This window comes from Athene noctua, chromosome 16 (genome assembly GCF_965140245.1).
Source record: "Athene noctua chromosome 16, bAthNoc1.hap1.1, whole genome shotgun sequence".
Classification (NCBI taxonomy): Eukaryota; Metazoa; Chordata; class Aves; order Strigiformes; family Strigidae; genus Athene; species Athene noctua.
This window is the reverse complement of record NC_134052.1, coordinates 2,647,562-2,666,806: the sequence shown is the minus strand read 5'-3', so window position 1 is coordinate 2,666,806 and position 19,245 is coordinate 2,647,562. Positions and strand designations below refer to the sequence as shown.

The 19,245-nt window shown below is 58.5% G+C and overlaps 1 protein-coding gene across 2 annotated transcripts; it reads right to left on the bottom strand.

Moving 5' to 3' along the window:
* Positions 1 to 4,677: 4,677 nt before the first annotated feature.
* SNTA1 (syntrophin alpha 1) lies at positions 4,678 to 17,180 on the bottom strand. Of its 2 annotated transcripts, none has more exons than XM_074920387.1 (8): positions 16,857 to 17,180; positions 14,253 to 14,438; positions 7,352 to 7,550; positions 7,035 to 7,259; positions 6,853 to 6,975; positions 6,130 to 6,326; positions 5,869 to 6,056; positions 4,678 to 5,569 (listed from the first exon to the last, which is right to left on the bottom strand). In XM_074920387.1, exons 1-8 carry the CDS (start codon positions 17,140 to 17,142, stop codon positions 5,477 to 5,479), a joined length of 1,497 nt encoding a protein of 498 aa, XP_074776488.1. In that variant the 5' UTR covers positions 17,143 to 17,180; the 3' UTR covers positions 4,678 to 5,476. The 2 variants fall into 2 exon arrangements, with proteins under 2 accessions (XP_074776488.1, XP_074776487.1); XM_074920386.1 differs by having other exon boundaries at positions 6,853 to 6,983; positions 7,052 to 7,259; positions 16,857 to 17,178.
* Between the last annotated feature and the right edge of the window lie 2,065 nt (positions 17,181 to 19,245).

Sequence of the window (19,245 nt, the reverse complement as noted above, 5' to 3'; positions counted from 1 at the left end):
TAGCAAAGGAAGCGGGCAGTCATGATTCATCCAGGTGAGGCAGAGTATTTTTGACTGTTTAAGCCTATTTCTGGGATGAGGATGTTCCCGGGCAGGGTGCAGGATGAGCTGTTGCTGCTGTTTGCAGGAGGCAGGAGGAATACTGAAGCTCGTGAGCAGCAGCACAGGAAACCTTGTCCAGACATTTTTTTAAATGGCTTTAACTTAATAAAGTGGCTCAAGTGGGAAATTCTCACACAGGAGAAGACAGCCACAGCTGTGTGAGGACGAACCAGAGGAGCCACGGTGGGATGGGTGCAGGGGGGTTCCCAGGGGTGTTTTGGCTCTCAGCACACCCCCACATCCCACCAGCCTTATATCCTCACCAGGCAAAAACTGCTAAATACTCAGGACTTCATTCCCCCAGAGACAGGGCTAGAAAAGCCCAGCCCTGCCCAGGGATGTGCACGGGGACAGCACACCGAGCAGCCGCCACAGGGCATGTGTGGGGCTGTGGATCCGCAGCAAGGGGTGCACCGAGTGCTCAGTTTTCAGGCACGGATACAGCTGAGGCTGAACGAGAGGAAACATCCTCATTACTGTCTTGGATCCTTAACATTTAATGTAGCTTCCCCACTCCCGCCTGGGTAAGATCACTCCTGTTTACCTTCATCAAATGCCAAATACAGTTTCCCTGCATCCCGAATGGGAGATGTCTGCAGGATCGCCGGCACTGGCGTGCTGCACTAACTCCAGATGAATATTGACTTTTTAATGACAAGCGCTCTAGTACAAATACCAGCCGCGGCGATGCGGGCCCGGGCAGACAGCTGAAGGGGGCTGGCATGCCTGTTATTCAGCAAATGAATTATTTGATTCCCCTTCCCTGCAGCATGCTGTCTGCTAGGAAATTTTCATTTGGTCTCTCTAACTCGAGAACCAATTGTAAATGTCAGCGCTAAACACTCAGATTTAAGTGTTAGGTTGTCTTGTTTGATTACGGCACTAAAAGGTCAGAGCCGACTAATGGAAAGTACAAGCGGTATCGGGAGGGAAACAGTGTTCTGCCGTGGGTGAGCAAACACCTGGGGACAACCTAATCACTCTTCCTGCAGCATCTCTCTCTCCCCTCTCTGGCTCGTTCATTCAGGACTGTTTTCCAGGTCTTATGACCTGGAATAGCCATTTCTGGGGAAAATTCTCACTTGTGACATTGGTGCCAGGGATGCTGGCAGCGCCAGGTTTTCCCACAGAGGAAAGGGAGAGGTCACCTCACCATGGCTGGATTTAGTCCCAAAGGGCAAGGGACGGCACAAGAGCCAGGCTGCTGCCAACCCCACTGCCATCACCCACTTCCCTCTGCACATGGCTCTGGCTAGCAACAAAGTGTTTTGGATGTCAAGGTCTCTGCACCTCCATTTCATTCCTCATTTGCCCCCCCTCTAGCAACCAGCACCCCAAGAGCTCCACGTAGAGAGCAAATTACAACTTTTTTTCCTCCTCTTTTCCCGTTTGCCATCCTTTTCCCAACCCTCACAGCACCTTTAAAACCCCCTTCCCCTGAGCTGTTTCTGTCATGGTGGCCAAATAAAACTACAGTTGCTACAGTGACTCATCTGAGGAAATCTGCTTTTTATCTGAGCCCATTACCATCATTCCAGTTCTATAAGCTGAGTTCATTATGTTTATTTTAAAGCTGCTTTCAAAAATATTAGTCTTTCTGCCATAAAAGTGCCTGGCAAAATAAAATCCCAATGAACTGTTATTCCTCCCTGGGGAACAGCGTGGTGTGGTCCCAAGCAGGAACACTCATCCCTCCACACAGATGCCTTCCTGCACAGGGAATGTGTCCCCACTGCCAACCCCAAAACCTCCCCTGGGCAGAGAAATTCAGCGCTGATTCTGGATGTCTGAATGTTTCTGGACATTTACATCAGTCAGAACTGAGAATTTTAGGAAAACTAGGAGTTTTGGGAAATAATTGCAATGTTTTTTCCCCAAGGGGTCTATGATGAGCACCACCCTTGATTCTTTGGCATCAGCCTGGAAAATAACCACTGTCCCGGGGATGCTCATACCACCTCTCTGGATATCCTCCCAGGAATCAAAGATCCTGCTGGACTTAGGGAGAGATCTGCAGCTGCCACAGGCTCTTCTGGGGGAGGCAGTTTCTGTCCTCTCTTTCTGGGTGGTTTATGTAACAAGGTCCCACATCACTCAGCGAAATAAGGCAGTTATCTTATTGACAGGCCCCTCTGCAAGAGCATCATCGGGCAAAGGGTCCCATTAAGCAGAAGATGGTGCCAAAAGGGTGTAAGAGGGTGAGAAACCACCATAAAATACAGTATCAGATGCAAAGAAACCAAAGAAAAGAAATAGCCATCTCCAAACTGAACGGTTTCTTTCATAGCCTAGGCACAGAGTGGGACAGTGTGCCTGAGCTGCGCTGGTAAAGTCAAGGCAGTTTGTGGTCTATAAGATTAATAGGAAATCTCCTCTGGATTGGGAGTGATTCCCTCTTTTATTGGAATGAACCCCAAAGAGTAATGGCTGTAGGGCAGGAAGAGGAAGGTAAATTGCAGTAATAATGTGTTTCCTTGTGCAGACATGCTTTTGATCATAGAAAAATACACCATCTGTTTCTAAATTACTTGTTGTATTGATTTAACAGTTAGTAATGTGGGGAATTTTTTTTTTCCTTTTTTTTCTTTTGCAAATCCATTTTGCAAGGGCTCCTGGAAATCTGACAGTTATGTGCAATAAAAAGTACAGGCTTGTTTATCATAAAAGATTACTGCTGCCAGCCACGGGGCTCTGCACGGGGAGGAACAGGCTGTACCCACATGGGCTCCTCGAGCCCCCTCCTCTCCAGCACCCCGTCCTGCCAAGAGCTAAGCACCTGAGTGCTGATGTGCCCCAGAACTATTTATTTACACCAAACAAGCTGTTCCTGTGCTTTTTCCCCGCTCAAACCACATGCACCCCACTGTCCTTGTTGCTTCACATTTTTATTGCTCTCCTTCAATTTTTTGCAGCTTAGGGTTGCTTCTCCTCCTGCACCCTAAAGGCTGTAACAGCATCTGGGTCTGGGCACCTGGGAGCTGTTCTGCACGTGGCAAACCACATTTCGCCCCCCCAATGCCTCCCCCAGGACGTACACCTTTGCAAGGGCAGCTTCTCCCCAACCCCTGTGGCTGCACCCACCCTCATCAGCCAGGGACCAGCTCATCTTCATGAGGCAAACCATTAAGTTCCCAGCATTGCATTGAGATTTGCCGTAACCAGAGCAGGAGCCCTGCAGCTCTTGGCCTCCTCACCTGCAAGAGCCAGCTCTGCTTAATAAGCACTCAAGGAGCAGCACTCTTCAGCCATGGCCGATCTGGGGAAACGGGGATTTCCTCTCAAACACGGCTCCAACGGGATCACCCGCTCAGCCCAGACAGCGATGCTGCCAGCACACCCCACCACTCTGATCAGGGGATGACCCCCTACAGCGCAACAGGATGCACAACTTTGTAAAGATGGTATTATTTAGCTGCTAATTATTTGCCTTCTCCCTGGTTAATGACTTTCCTGGAAGACTCCAGATTCCTCCACATACAGGGCCAGGACAAAAGGAGAAGGTTAATCCAGAATTTGTCGCTGTGCAGCGACACAAACACAGCCCATTCCCATCCTGGTGTCCCTGTGTAGGTGCAGATGCTGTGCTGAGAGCTCTGCTCCTGCCACTGACCCGGGGCGCTGGGCCAGCACATCCCACAGTCCGGTGCAAAGGCGTTGGCAAATAACACTTCTCACTAAGCCATGCCAACAGCTCCCACCTCCGGCACTGCATGTTCCCGAGAAGACGAGGGGACTGTTGGGTGTCTGGCAGCTCTCGCCAAGCCCTCAAGGACCAGTGTCCACACACAGCCCTGGTGCTTCGCATCAGGCATCTGTTAGGACAGGTTGCATCAGCAGAGTGTGGAGAGCTGTCAGCTCCGGGCAGTTTTCTGAGAGAACTTGGCCATTTCTGGGCATCCTCTAACTCACCTGCAGCAGCTGCCACCACAGCACGGCTCCTCACTTATTTGGGACAGAATAGGCTTTTCAGTGCCAAGCCCCACACTAAGAGGGATGCACCTTGGGTAACAGTGGCCAAGGTTAATCCAGGAAGCACTTGTAAATACTGGCTGTGCTGCACGTGTGCTGGGAGCCCACAGACACCATAACCACGCCACAAGGGCTGCATTCGCTGCCTGACTTTTACAGCAAGAGCGCCATGTGAAGGGATCAACATTCAGAGCCTTTGCTGCCACTCAGCCAAGCAGCTACTTTAACTGGAAAAAATATAAAAAACAAAACATACAACTTTTTTTTGAGTTTGGAAACAATGCCTACCCTCCACTGAGCATCCTGAAGCATGAAGTGCAGGGTATTCAAACCCACCTGGTATCGTCAAAGCTGGTGCAGGTATCAGTGTGTCCCTCCCTGCCGTGCCCAGCACAGTGTTAGGCGCTTTAAAAGACCTTTTATCCCATCCAAACACTCCCGCCAGGGTCCCCAGCACTCCCAGACCAATACCACCAGCTCACAGCAACGTCCCACACCCTCCAAACAAAACCTTTCCTTTCCCTGGTAGAAAACACCAAGGCACAGCCCAGGTATCACCCACAGATTTTCTACTTCTCCAAGCAAAACCAGAAGAGAGACCTTGGCTCCCACTGGTTGTGATCTGCAATGTTTATTTGACAAAAAAAAAAAAAAAAAAGGCATTTTAATGGTTCTTTTGGTTCATAAAAGAAGTTGTTTCCCAGCAGCCACCTGACAACTTTCCCCCCTAAAATGAGAAATAAAGTGATCCAGAAGTTAGCAAAATAAAATGAACCATCCAACTCTGACAAGGAAAAGTGGTTCCTATCATTTGGTACAATATGGAAAAATTTGGCAAGTATCACTGATCTGCAGTTCCTATCTCTCAAGCACTACAGAACTGGCTTCGGTCTCCAGCCCTCAGGTTGTCTGTCCAGGGGACAGACACATGTCCTTGTGCTGCAGGACCTGGGGACTCTCCGGGCGGTCCAAGCCAGACAGGTGAGAGCTGCTGCATCAGCATCTTTAGCAGGGCGGTATAAATATAAAACATCGATACAAACAGGTTCTTTGTACAGAAAATATCATCTCACAAGGCACTGGGGTGACGACCGTGCGGCCACTCACGGTGGGCTCCAACCGGGCTTCTCCAGTCACTGCTGGGCATCAGAGTGGGGGAAGGAGGGGAAAAGGGACCGGAGAGGTCCCAGTGCTGCCATCCAAGAGGGATTTCACCCCACCGCTGCCCCTAGACACCCCGGGAGTGGTTTTTCCCAGCCAGACGGTGCTTTTCCTTGGCAGGGATGACGCGACCCTGCGAGGGCTCCGGTCCCCTTGGGAGGGCTTGAGGCTGGGTTTGGCCGGGAGGGGGGTGCATAGATCGGCGGGGGGCTGGGGCTGCTCTGCCCGCTGCTCTGCTCCCTCTTCACGCCAGCAGCCCCAGCCGGGTCACCTTGGCTGAGAGGAAGGAGTGGATGATGAAGACGATGGTTTTAGGGCAGGAGTGAAGGTCCAATTGCTGCAAGAAAGGAACAGAGGAATTTTTGCAATGGGGAGGGCTGTTCCTGGAGCAGACAGCTTTCTGCTTGCAGTGGGGAGGGCAGGGACCACCCAGGGCCCCCCAACCCCCACCACAGCCTTAGCGGGGCCCTGGGAGAGGCGTGCGGGCAGGGGTGGGTGGATGGGCCGCGTCTCAGCCCCACGTGCCAGGCAGGATGGGTGCTGTGCGCAGGGCGGGTGCTCTGCTTCCCCTCTCCCCTCCCTGGGGCCGGTGGGAGTTTGGATGGGCGGGGGGTGGGAAGGATAAAGCCAACTCACAATCTCTCCCTCCGGGCCACCAAAGTCCAGGTAGAGCATCTTGGTGCCGTCATCAGAGGACATCTGCAGCTTCTCGAAGGGCTGCTGGAGCAGGATGGTCTTGCTGAGCCCGGGCTCGGTTGTGGAGATGGTGAAGCCCTTGTCGATGTGGACGGAGAGGGTGCAATCCTGCCCCTTCCACGAGCAGGCTGGGGACGGGGACAGGGGTAAGAAGGTGGCCGCCCCCCCCCACCCCGCGCCGCCCGGACCCCCACCGCTGACCTGCCGACACCTCCTGGGCCAGCTCGGCGGCGCCGTGGGTGCCGTCCACCAGCAGCCGCGTCCACAGCGCCAGGTCGCGGGGGCTCTCCAGGCTGAAGAGGTGGGTCTGCACGCCCAGCCGAGTGCCGGTGCGCAGCGCGAACGACAGCTCCGCCTCGTACAGCGCCGAGCCCTTGGCCGGCCCCGAGTGCACCAGCCTGCGGCACCGCCGCGCCTCAGCACCGCGCCCCGCACCGCCCCGCGCCCCTCCGCCCCCCGCACCGCCCCCCGCACCGCCCCGCGCCCCCCCGGTGGCTCCGCGGCGGCGGCTGCGCGGCGGCGCCGGCAGGGGGCGCTGCAGCCCCGCGGATGCCCCTCCCGCGGCCGGACCCTCCCGAGGCCCCGCCCCGCCCCGGCCCTTACCCCCCCCCCCGACACCGTCCCCCGGCCTCTACCATCACCAAAAAAGCTTCTGCCGCCACGCTGGGGCTCTGCCCTGACCCCCTGCCACCACCCCCCGACACTGCCATCACCACTCCCGGGGACGTGTCATCACCTCTGGGGCTCTGCCCTGACCCCCAGACCCTGCCACCACCCCTGGACACTGCCACCACCACCTCTGGGGCTGTGTCATTACCCCTGGAGCTCTGCCCTGACCCCCTGCCACTGCCACCACCCCTCAGACACTGCCACCGCCCCGTTCCCCTGCACAGAGCAGGAGGGTGCTGGGCCAGTGGCCCCTACCTGGTGGCAATGAGGGGGTAGCTGTGCGCGGGCTTGCCCAGGGCGTCCCGGCTCTGCGGCAGGCTGCCGTACAGCAGCAGCTCCTTCTCCGTGAGGACAGCCAAGAGGTTCCTGGTGCCGGCACTGGGGAGCTGCAAGGGGACTGGGTCAGGGCCACGGGCAGCGTGGTGGCATGGGGTGGCAGGGGACGTGCAGGTACCTGCTCGGTCAGCCAGCCCACGTGCTTGACATCCCGTCCAGCCACCACGCCAGCACCCGCCAGCTGGGCTCGCAGCTCCTCCTTCACCCGCGGCAGCAGGGCACCCGTGTTGGCCTGGATGGCACTGAGCCACGACTGCGCCGTGGCCTCGTCCTTCGCCCGCAGGAAGAGGGCAACGCGCCCGTCCGCCGAGCACACCTCCAGGTACCTGCAGGGACACGGCCCCGCTGGGTCCCCGACAGCCCTCAGCACCCCGGGGCAACGCGGTGGCATCGCCATCCCCCGGCACCGTGCCCTGACCTGTGCTCCGGGTCGGTGGGAAGGCACTTGCGGGACACGTAGCACATCTTCAGAGGCACGGTCCTGCTCTCCCGGAGCTCCCGAGGGGGTAGGAGGGGGGATGACCGCTTCTGCAGGGTGGCAGGTGAGGGGTCCCAGCTGACCGTTGCCCCCGCAGAGGAGTTCTTGAAGTAGGGTGAGATCTCCTTCATGTACTTCACTGGAAGAAAGGCAGCACCCAGTTGAGGCCATGGCACAGGCCAGGGCGGCCTCATCCTGCATGCCAGCACCCATCCACCCTGCTGAAACCCCTTGTACCCTCCCTGCATTGGAGCCTCCATTGGTGCTGCCTCCACTTACTCCCCAAAGGTGCCACCCATAGGTGCTGTGGGTCCTCTGTCCTGCACCCCTGTGGGTGTCCGAGGGGATGGCACTGGTGGGCGAGGTTGTACCAGAGGGTGACATGACACCTAGGATCCTCCCAGTGCCTCTGCCCCACCATCACAGCCCAGGGAGCCTCCCAGGAGGGATGAAAATGGCCTTTTCCCCCTTTTGTCTTTCCTTTAACCCAGATCAGCTCAGAGATCCAAGTGTGATCAGGTCCCCGGGGCAGCACATGAAGGCAGGGGTGGGGAATGGGCAGGAGTCCCAGGCCAAAATTACAGTCCAAACTGTGCTGGTACAGCCGGTCCCACTGCCAACTGGGAGCAACAGCTCTCAAATACCATGGCTTGGCCCCAGGAAAAGCCTCAAACTGCATGCTCACAGCCCTGCCCCATGAGTTATAAACCAGGGACAAGAAATCAGCTACCAGCCCCCAGCAAGTCCAGCTGCGGAGCCAGAGCCCTCAGAGCCACACTGGGACAGCAGCCGGCTCCCGAGGGTTAGGGGAAGAGGGAGATGAAAGTCACTGTGAATTGATGGGGCCCCATAGCTACGTCCTGAAAATTAGGTTGGCAGCACTGGGCAAAAAGCTTTGGCTGAGCAGGGGGGACACCAGTCACGGTCCTGCCCTGGGGACAGCGTGGGACCAGCCGGTGGCTCCAAGGAAAGGCTTCCCTTTGGTGGCCCTTAGGGAAAACGCCATGGGACAGACACGTGCCCGCTGCCACGTCCCCAGCCATCACCGCTGGTTTCACTCCAGGTCCAAGTCAGCACTGTGGGTGGCAGGAGGGGGGACAGACACGAGCTTGGCTTTGCAGCCAACTCTTGTAGGTGGCTGGTTGGTGGACCAGCTCCATTGCTGCAGCAAAGCCACGGCAGCCTCATTTTGTGCCAGAAAAACACCCTTTTCCCACGCAGAGCCTACATCCTCATCCTTCACCCGCCCACCACCACCCATCTTCCCCGTCGTTCCTACCCCAGTGAGCTCCCCAAACCCTCTAAATCCCTAGAGCCCAGCAGGACTGCGGTGGGGCACGGCGGGGAGGCAGAGCCCCGCAGTGTGCCCCGCTCTGCCCGGCCCCAGCGGGACGCAGCTATAAATGGCTGAGATGCCGCTGCGGCACGTGGGTCGGGTTACCCCGCAGCGGCCCCGCAGCGCCGCTGGGGCCAAGGAGCCGGCGTGGGGCCACCAGCCTCGTGCCCTGCACCTCCCGTTATAAATAGCTGCCGTGTTCCCACAGGCATCTGAGCCAGGCTGGATTTTACCCCGAGTCATTAATCTTGGCAGTGGGGACCGGCCATTATCCTGGTGCCTGGGAACTAATTGGAGTTCAGAAAGATATCATTCAGCCGTTGAAACCCGAGCAGCATCCCTGCGCCAGCCCGTGGCTCCCCGGGCATGCGGAGGACGTCACTGGCATTAGCTGTGCGATGGTGGGGTCACGTCCCGATGGAGCAGAGGAGGAGAGGAGCAGTGCCCGGCCCAGGACAGGCCATGGAGAATTAGGCAATGGCCAGTGCGTGTGCCTCTCTGGCACATGGCTTTAAGGAGGATTTAAGGCTGGTGACAATGCACGGATGGGTTCCCGCAGCACAGGACAGTGATGTGATGGGGGCTGCAGTGATTCCCCGGGGAGCTGCGCACCCGAGGTTGGGCCACTGACCTTTGCCATGGGAGCTGCTGTCCCTCCAATGACAGCAGCAGGCTGCATGTCAGAGACACACGGCACAACCAGGGGACACGGTGTGACAGTGCTGTCCCCCGCCCACTCTGCAACAGTGGCTGCTGCACCTCTGCCTGTTCCTTGCTGAGCAAAGAACAAAGCCATGGAGGTTCCCCAGCACAAGATTTATAGCAGGTTGACTTAAGACTGCTGCCAGTCCCTTCAGTGCAGCAGAATTGCCTGGTACTGAATGGATTAATTAATTACACCCATCTCATTAAAGCAAACAACTCAGACCATTTTCTTCTCAGCACTCACCACACCACCAAAATCCCTTGGGTTTACTTCTTGGGTAACAGATCCTCCCCCTCCACCAGCCCATCCCTCCTAAGCCTGACCAAACACTCCTGCACCCTTGATCCTGAGTCACCACAATCTGTCCCACACACGTGCCCATGGCTCAGCACCACCCCAAGCCAAGCTCCTGACCCCAGAGAGCTTCACCAAGGGGTCACAAACCTTCGTCCAGCCATAAAAACAGCCCAACCACATGGACACCCAGCAGCAGGCTCGAGAGCACCCATCTGCTGCTCGGGCCTCCAGCCCAGTGCTGGCACGCTCTGCTTCAGCCCAGAGATCACGGCATGGATTCAACAGAGAGAGGTTTAAGGCTGCACTGCCAGTTAGGACTAGGACAGGCTTTTCCTACGAAGAGCTTTTCAGCAGCATCTACACAGCATGGAGAGTCAAAGAGGTCCAACTGTGCTGGTGGCTGTCACATCAAGAAGGCTTCCAGAGAGGTCCTGGAGATCCAGCACTGGCCCTAAGGAGATGTTAAGCCCATCTCCAGCTGACCTCTCTCTGCCTCAGGACTAACTATGCAAAATTAACAAGTTAAATCAGGGCAGAGGGATGGTCAGCAAACACACATCCCAAAGAGACACCCTGAAACAACCTGTAAACTTCAAGCTGACACTGTGGTGTACTTCAAAAACTCAACGCAGGGGCTGCCATAGCTGCCCCATGCAGCTTCCCACCCAGGGACCATTCCCTGCCCTGGCTCCAACCACAAACAAGGCAGCAGCTGCCGGACCCAACTGCCTCAACTCAGTCCTTTTACCCCAGGGAGGAAGATGCCATGGGACGCTGCAGGGTGGAAGTGCCACCACTGTCCCTCCTGCCCCAGGACCCTGTCCCAGAGCTCAGTGTCACACGCCCCAGCTCTTTGCATGGCCAGCGGTGACCCACAGGCTGAGTGATCCCAGGGAGATCATGGGACAACTCTCAGTGTTTCCACAGGAGGACAAACATTCCCACAAAACTTCCCAGGGAAAGCAAAGCTTCAGGGCAGTGAGGTGTGGAGGAGGCAGGAGGATGTGGACCCTTACTGTCTCTCTGCATCATCCTAAGGCATGTCCAAAGCCTCTGTGCCTGCTTTGGTTCAATTATCACATTTAAACCATGAGAGCTGGGCAAAGCACAGCTCTTCAGACCCTGAGGACCATCACACCTGCCAGAAGACATTCACTTTAGTGTCCCACAAAGGCTGGAGGCCACTTCAGGGCTTTTCTCGTCCGAAGCCCTTCTGAGCCCTGAAGGGCAGCAGCGATGGGGAACCACACAATTCCTGGCTGCCACCACCTGCCCCCACTCAAAACCCCCTTCCACTCTGCACTGTGTGTTATTTACCTCAGGGTCACCTAAATTTTGTGGGTATTGCACATTGCACACCATGCACATCTCCACCCTCTGCAAGTGCCTGGGTTTCCCATGGTTAGGGCAATCAGCCCGCTGGAGCCGGACATCCCCAGCACCATGTTCTCCTGGCACCCCTTAGCTTTTCTGATTTTCAAGCTTCCAAGCTATTACTTGGCTGAGCGAGTCCTGAAGAGCTGCGACAGCCCCAGGAGCTCCCCAGCAGCCAACAAGCCCTAGGCTGCCACAGAGGCAAGATGCCCACAGCTGCCCCACCTCCTCCTCCCCACTGCTCCCAGTTCTCTCCTCATGCCAATACAGCACAGGGGCCTTGCCCAAAAAAAACACTCCTGGCATCAAAGCCCTTCCCAGGGCAGCTGGAAGGATGTTTATCAGCCGTTTCCCTGCCATGGAGGGTCTCTGGATATCAAGCAATGCAAAAAAAAAAAAGAAAAAGAACGAGAGAAAAATAAGGTAAGGGAGAGCAACTCTCCCCAAAATAACAATGTAATATAAATACAGTCAAACTCCTCCTGCAAATATCAAGAGAGTAGTTTGGCACATCCAAAATAATTCTTGGCAGGACACACGGAGAGGTATCTGCATGTCCTCATGCCCGGCCAGCAACGATACCCAGGAGCCAGAAGCCAAGCTGAGCAGCCCAGGGTGAGATCTGGCATGTGGACCCACAGCTGATATTCAAATTAAAATACTTCACCTCCCAGCTTTGCCACTTCACAGGGTCTCACCCCAGCTCACTGCCCCATGAGGAGGTACAAGCTCTCCCAGTTTTGCTACCTACTGTGACACTGCTTGTAAACTGCCCTAAAAACTCCTAAAAACAGGAATGAATGCAGCCAGGAGGAGCAAGGCAGCAAACAGACATCAACTGTGCCAAATTATTCAGTTTTGGTACTTACAGCAACTGTAAGGGAAGTCGGAGTTCCACCTGGCAGCACACAGGAACCAGAAAGAGCCTAAGTGATCTTAAGGTGCTTTTCTCCAACCTCTGGAGCGAGCGCAAACAGGAGAGGGGGGCAGGGAATCCCCCCCTTTAACACCCCTCGGGTGCCTTAAGTCCACCCGCTGTCCCCCAGCCCTGCCACCCCTCCCCGGGGCAGGGTGCTTGGCCAGCCGGCTCCTGGAGAGCTACTGGGGTGCCGGGTTTAAAAAAGGCAGAGGACACCCTGTCCCGAGGCACGGCCACCACCTCCACAGGGCAGTGACAGCCTGGCGGGGACCACACCGCAGCGCCAGCCCTGCCACCCTCCACGGGCAGGGCTGTACCATGCTGGCAAACCCAAAATGGGGAGGCAGAGACGCATCATGTGTATACCTGATGTCTGTGATCGATGAGCAGCAGAGACCTGGCCCCGCTCCAGCTGTTGCCTGCAGCACCCCTGAGCAACACCACACCACGGGAGCCCAATGGCACCAGCTACAAACTCACCACGAAGCCTCCAGAGTGTTGTGGTGGGAGCCAGCCCAGCCCCGCTCTCCTGCCAAGGGTACCTGCTGGGAGTTTTAATTGATTAAGAAGTCCAGCAGGTCATACCTGAGCTCAGGGAGCCACAGCAAAGGCCCTGCCTGCAGTTGCTTCCTGGGCGGGCAACCTGGCAGTGCCCGGCTCCCCAGGGGGACAGAGGAGGAAGGGGAAGAGGTGGTCCAGGGAGAGTTGTTCTCTGCAGAAAGGGCAGCTCATCTCCGCCTCCCGCAGGAACCTCTAGCAGAAAGGAAACCCACGCCAAAGTAAAGGATGAAAAGAAAATAAGAGAGAGGGTGGTCCAAGAACAGCAGCTACAGGGAGGAATTTCACAGACTCCCAGAGAAAGAGGCTCTTGTATTTCTCTTTGGTCAAAAAAAAAAGAAAAAAACACCCCACCAACAACCCTATCTGCTCCCAGCAGCTGTGCAGAGCCGCACATTCCTCCGGCTGAACCATGGTCCTGCGGCTCCCAGGAGAGGAGGAACCCACAGCAGAAAGGGCTGAGCAAAGCTAAAAATGAAAATCTGGAGCTGAGACAATCTGGGGAAGGCACAGAAAAGCAAGAGCCACAGTGGTTGCTGGCAGCAGAAGACACAAACCTCTTTTTTGTCCAGGCAGAGCCCAGAGCAATGCTTCCAAATAAAACCTCCCTTTGGGATCTACAGCCCTACGACTGCACCGGGAAGGGTCTCTGGTGCCAAGACCCTCCTGGTTAGACAGGGTGACCCGGGGGGCAGCGAGGGGAGGGGAAGGGTCCTGTCCTGAGGGCAAATCCTAGGTGCTCACCCCTGCCCAGCCGAGCTGACAGAGGGTGGGGTGGGCAAGCACAGATAGATGTGATGTGAAGGGTAACAGGAGAAGAATGGGGTCTCTCCCACAGGGCCCCCACGGTTCCAATCCACCAGCCCTCACCCACTCCCCAGGTGGGGTTCGGGGGCTCCTGCAGGTCTGGGAGACACCAAGGACCAGCTGCCCAGCACCAAGCAGGCCTGGCTCCAGTCTCCCCTGGGATGGTGAAGGCTGCATCCCTGTGACGTCTGTCCCAATCTGGGGGGGCTGCAGTTGGGGTTGAGCTGCCAGGGATCCCCTGGGCAAGCAGCTCCTGTGGCCCCGCTCCTGAGCTGGCCCTGCCTGCCACCCGCCCTGCCTGCACCCAGCAGCCTGCTCCTTCCATATGCCCAGAATATACCCCAGCAAACTAAAAGGTGCTTGGCAAGGAGTGGGGTGCCAGAGTACCCCCTCCCCACTGGCGTAAGCCTGCAGAGCCCAACCAGCCAAGGATGTGGGTTTAAATGAAAATCATGGGAAAAGCAGAAAAAGTTTTCTATTACCCCAGGAACTGCAAACCTCAGGGTGACACAGTACAACAGAAGAGTCGCAAACCCCATAAACCCATCCCACACTCCCATCGCTGCCTGCCTGCGGTCCTGCAGCAAGGAGATGGAGCCACTGAGCATCGAGCAGTGGCACACGCATGTCTCCCTCTCTGGAGGGAGGTAGGGAGATCCCAGCAGTTACCTCCAGCTCTCAGGATAAGCAAATAAACCAGTCTGTACATGTTGTTTTCCATTTCAAAGAGCATGTAAATGCATATGCAGATGATGTTTCATCCCTGTGCTCCCAGTACATCCTGGGAAAAACAGGGATCAGCCCCCTAGAAGCAGGAGGACCCTTGTCCACCTTCCCCTCCTACCTTCCAAGACCACCTCCTTGCCCGTCTTCTTCAACGCCTGCACCGCCTCATCATGCGTTGCCTCGGAAAGGTCGGTCCCATTGACAGAGAGGATGGCGTCCCCCACGTACAGCGCCTCGGTCTGATCTGCTGCCAGCCCCTTAAATATCTTGGAGATCAAGATGGGCATTTTATTCTCTCGGCCACCTTGAAACAGAAAAGAAACAAAGCGGTTGTGGCTGTTGGAGCACACAGAGGAGCGAGTGGAGAGAGGGATGCTCGGGTACCAGCTGGCCCCGGTGCTGTGCCGGGACAGCCCACTGCCCCATTTCCTCGGGTGCCCACAGCACACCTGTAACAACCACAGTAGCCAAAATACCATCAGGCTCTATAGCAGACAAAGATGACTGCTCCAAAACTGCTCTGAATGGTTGCACATTTCCTCACAGTAACCTGGCCATCTCCCCATCAATTCTGGCAGGAAAGCACGTCTTTATTTGCATTATTAATTGTGTGTGCTGAGCAACTATCCCTGCTCTAAGGACTTCATGACCTAAACCGATAAGACTGCTAAATGCTTCTGAAAAGGCAAAAGAGCCAGGGAGAGGTGAACCACCCTGGCTGTTTGCTTCTCTCCACACAGTAGCCCTATTTACCTGCTGCTCCCCATTCTCCTGTCTAAAAGGATGCTATTGAAACCTCCCGGCAGCTTGAGGAGATCAATTTGCACATTAACTTTTGAACCTGCAGGGAGATCTGAGCAGTGTTGCTGCCTCCGTGCCAGGGAGCAGGGGTTCAGCAGGTACCATCCAGCCCCAGCCGGGCAGCCCCTGACGTGCCCTACGGCCCAGGACGGCCTGTCCCGAGGAGCCTCCAAGAGCTGATCTCTCACCCCAGAGGGAGATGTTAAGCCCAGCCTGTTGCCACCGCCTGCTCCAGGGCTGCTGCCAGCCAGTGCCACAGGCATTTCCTCACTCAGACGCCTGCCAAGCCCCTCGGAGGGCTCCGGTTATCAGCTGTCAGAGGCCCCCGTGGGGGCTGCTCCGAGCTGCCGGGCCCATCCGTACTGCAGCAGCTCCTCGCCCGCGGCCGCCGGCACCCAGAGCCCCTGCCAGGGCCAGGAGCCTCCGCCAGCTCGGCTCTCGCCCAGCTCCCCGCCGTCCTGCCAGCCGGGGGAAGGCCAGCCCCACAGCCACGGCACCAGCCCCTCGCCACGTCCCAAGGCAGGGGCCACCTCACCCGCAGCCCGGCGTGCGGTGAAGCGTCCCCGGGTGAAATGTGGCTGGCACGTGTTTTAACGGGGCAGCGTCAGCAGCCCGGGCGAGGGGCAGCAACGGCCTCCCCTAGCAGCGGCGGTGGCACTGGCAGGGCTGCCCCACCGCCCCTAGCAGCTTCTAGCTCCCAGTTTGGGTGGCAACTACTCGGTTTCCACATACGTCACGGCAAAAATAAAAGTTTTAACTGAACCAAGTGACGTTTCTCCTTTCCTGGGAGAGCCAAGGAGCTAGCAATAACTTGGCAGCCAAGGGGTTATTACGAAGGGGGCTTTATGCTTCCCAAAAAGAAGAGCTGGCAGGCTCGGGCACACCGCAGACACAGCGGCAGGCTGTCAGTCCAGTCCCAGCACCCAGTCATCGACATCACAAAACCTCCCCCCTCCCAGGGGGAGCCGGAGGCTGCGGCCGCGTCCCCGCCGAGCTGGGAGGAGAAGCCACGTCAGGAGGCGAGAGCTGCCCCGCTGCCGCTCCCGGGGCTGCCGAGCCCGCTGCCTGCCCTGCCTGCACACGGAGCACGGACCCCTCGCCCGCACACCGGGCCGGCCCCTTGCCTGCCTGTTTGCTGCCCGTTTCATCCTCCTTTCACAGTTTCCAACACACTCGGAGCCACGTGAAAAGCAAAGGCAGACAGAAACACCGTCCTTTCCCCAAGAAGTTTCGAGCCTGAAGTTCAGGCGAGTCACGGGGGAGCGGGGCAGCTCGGGGGGGAAAACAGGGATTGTAACACGGAGGCGTCCCGCTGCTCAGCTCTCCAGGAGAGGACATCAAGCCAGAGCGTGTCGGTTTAACACCCCAGCTCTCCGTGCCTGGAGCTCTCCATGGGCTTTACAATTGCTTCCTTCGTTTTGCCGGCAGTTTAAACGGGGCATTTCTCAGCACAGGGGCACGGAGGGAACAAGGGCGTGCCGGCAGAGACCTGCCTTTGGCTGCCAAAGGGCAGCTTTTGTGTGAGCGGGTACCCTGTGCGTCCCACCTGCCCCCCTGACGCCGCACCCTGCCCTTGTGTGCGAGGGGCAGCGGGGGCCCCTCCAGCTCCCAAGGCCGGGGACTCCCGCTCCAGCCGGGACGTGTCGGCCAGGGGCTGGCCGGTCGCTGCCGCACCCCGAAGTGCTGCTCTTCCCGCGGGCCGGGGATGCTTCGGGTCCCGCCACTGCCACGTGTCCCCTTCCTCGTCCTGCGCCGGGGCTGGGCCAGGGCAGTGCCACGGGGCGCGACGACCCCAGCCCCGCTCCCCCGCCGCCTTTGCTGCCGAGCGTGGCCGCGGGCCGCCGGGAAGGCGGCAGCAACAGGTCGCGGTGCCCGGTGCCTGCCCGCCGCCCCGGGACCCCCCCCGCGGCCCGGCCCTCACCTTTGATGCTGATGCCGAGCCCCCCCACGTCCTGCTTGACGACGCGCACCGTGCGCCTGATGTTGGCGAGCGCCTCGGGCACGGCGGAGCCCGGTTCGCCGCCGTTCAGCTGCGCCGCCGGGGCCTCGCCGGGGCCGGCGGCGGGGCCGGGGCCGGGGCCGGGGCCGTCGGCCGGGCTCACCCCCAGCACGTCCTCGGCCAGGGTGAGCAGGACGCGGAGCCACTGCCCGCCGGGGCCGCGCAGCTCCAGCAGCCCAGTGCGCGGGGCGCGCCTGCCCGCCGCCATCTTCCGCGCCTGCCGCGCCGCCCCGCTCCGCGCCGCTCCGCGCCCCGCGCACCGCCCCGCGCACCGCCCCGCCGGGACGCAGCCAGCCGGGGGCTCCCCGCTGCGGCCCGGCATGGGGCGCGGGGCGGGACCTGGCTCCCCGGGGCTCCCCGGGGCTCCCCGCTCCGTCCTGGGACGGGGCGCCGGGATGACCGGGTGCTCCCCAGTGCTCCCCAGTGCTCCCCTCTCCAGCTTGGGATGGGGCACCAGGAGGACCGGGTGCTCCCCAGCGCTCCCCGTTCTGGCCGGGATGGGGCACCGGAAGGGACACAGTTCCCCGGTGCTCCTCGCTCCAGCCTGGGATAGGGCTCTGGTAGGACCAGGTGCTCCCCAGTGCTCCCAGTGCTCCCCAGTGCTCCCCGTTCTGGCCGTGATGGGGCACCAGAAGGAACACCGCTCCCTGCTGCTCCTCGCTCCAGCCTGGGATGGGGCACGGGGAGGGACTCGGGACCCAGTGATCCCCACTTCATCCTGGGACAGGGTGTGGGGAGAACCGGGTGTTCCCCAGTGATCCCCACTCCATCCTGGAATGGGTCACCAGGAGGACCGAGTGTTCCCCAGTGCTCCCCATTCTGGCCCGGGATGCGGCACTGGGAGGGACACAGTTTCCTGGTGCTCCTTGCTCCAGCCCGGGATGGGGCACGGGGAGGAACTTGGGACCTCAGTGCTCCCTGCTCCATCCTGGGATGGTGTTCTGGGAGGACCGGATGCTCCCCAGTGCTCCCCAGTGCTCCCCACTCCAGCTTGGGATGGGTCACAGGGAGGGACTCGGGTCCCCAGTGCTCCATTGCTTGTCCTGGACGTGCTGGGGGTGCCCACGCTGGGCCGTGTCACAGGGGGAGTAGCAGGAGCCAGGCAAGGGGCAGCGGGCTCAGCCCTTCATGTGTCCCCCAAGAGCCAGAGCCCCGCGGCAGGCCCAGCCCCTCGCCTGCAGCCCACGCCGTGGGGTGCCCAGCGGCAGGAGCTGGCTGCTCAGCACGAGCAGCGGGCTGAAGGCCTGGGGTAGATGTGCCGGGCTGGGCAGGGTGCTTGGGGAGCCCCCTGCTCCCGCAGCCCTGCCTGGCCAGACCCTGCAGGGCACCGCAGGGTGGGTTCTGTGTTACAGGGGGTTCTGTGCAATGCATCAGCTCCCCAAAACACATTTGGCTCCTTTACAGGGGCCAGTGGTGGCACCGGGGTGGGCAGTGGCTCAGGAGGCCCCACGGGGCAGGGCCTGCACCCAGCCTTGGGCCAAGGAGTTTCTCGGTAGCCAGTTCTTCACGGCGACCCGGGTGCAGGCACCTCCTAACAGCCCCAGCGGGCGTTAAACAGCAGCGAGGCAGAGGGAGATGGTGTTTGCCGATGTTCAGAAGAGTCTGTGTTGCTTTTCCCTTGCTTGTCCTGGATCTTGAAAACAGGAGCAATATTTTGTTTCCTTTGGCAGACCCATGATTTTTTTCTGCAGCCGAAAGGGCAGCAATTAGAAGTAGAAAATACCTCTAGGCACAGCAAATACCTCCTGGCACATCCCCTGTGCCCCTGGCACTCCTAATGCTTCAGGGAACTCCAGGGGCCTCTGGGATGGGGCTACCACGGTCCCAGACCCTCTGCAAAACTGAAGGATTTGTAAGAATTCAGTAACGTTTACCCCAGGCTGGGAAGGGGACAGAGCGAGGGGCTCTGGCCGCACAGGGCAGGGAGGCTGCAGCCTGCGCTGCTCAGCACAGCCCTCCCCTGGCAGGCGCACAGCCGGCCCTGAGCATCGGCCACGCGCCGAGGGCAAAAATGCTCCCTGGGCTCCCTCCCACGCAGCAGCAGCTGTGGAATTTCTTGAGGTTGCAGCAGAGGAAACCCTGAAGGTTATTTCTTTACAAAACAGACAGTTCACATATTCCTGATTTTCTTTTTTGCTAAGAAGTCTAGGGTTTGGCTTAAGTGACTCCTTGCCTTTTCAGTACAGTGCTCTCACTGCAGCAAGCACTTCTAGACCATCCCATCACCCAGCCAAAGGTATTTCCCTACAATCCCATCCCCTGCACAGCCCACGGGTGCTGCTTGGTTCACGTACAGCAGAGGGGAATTTTG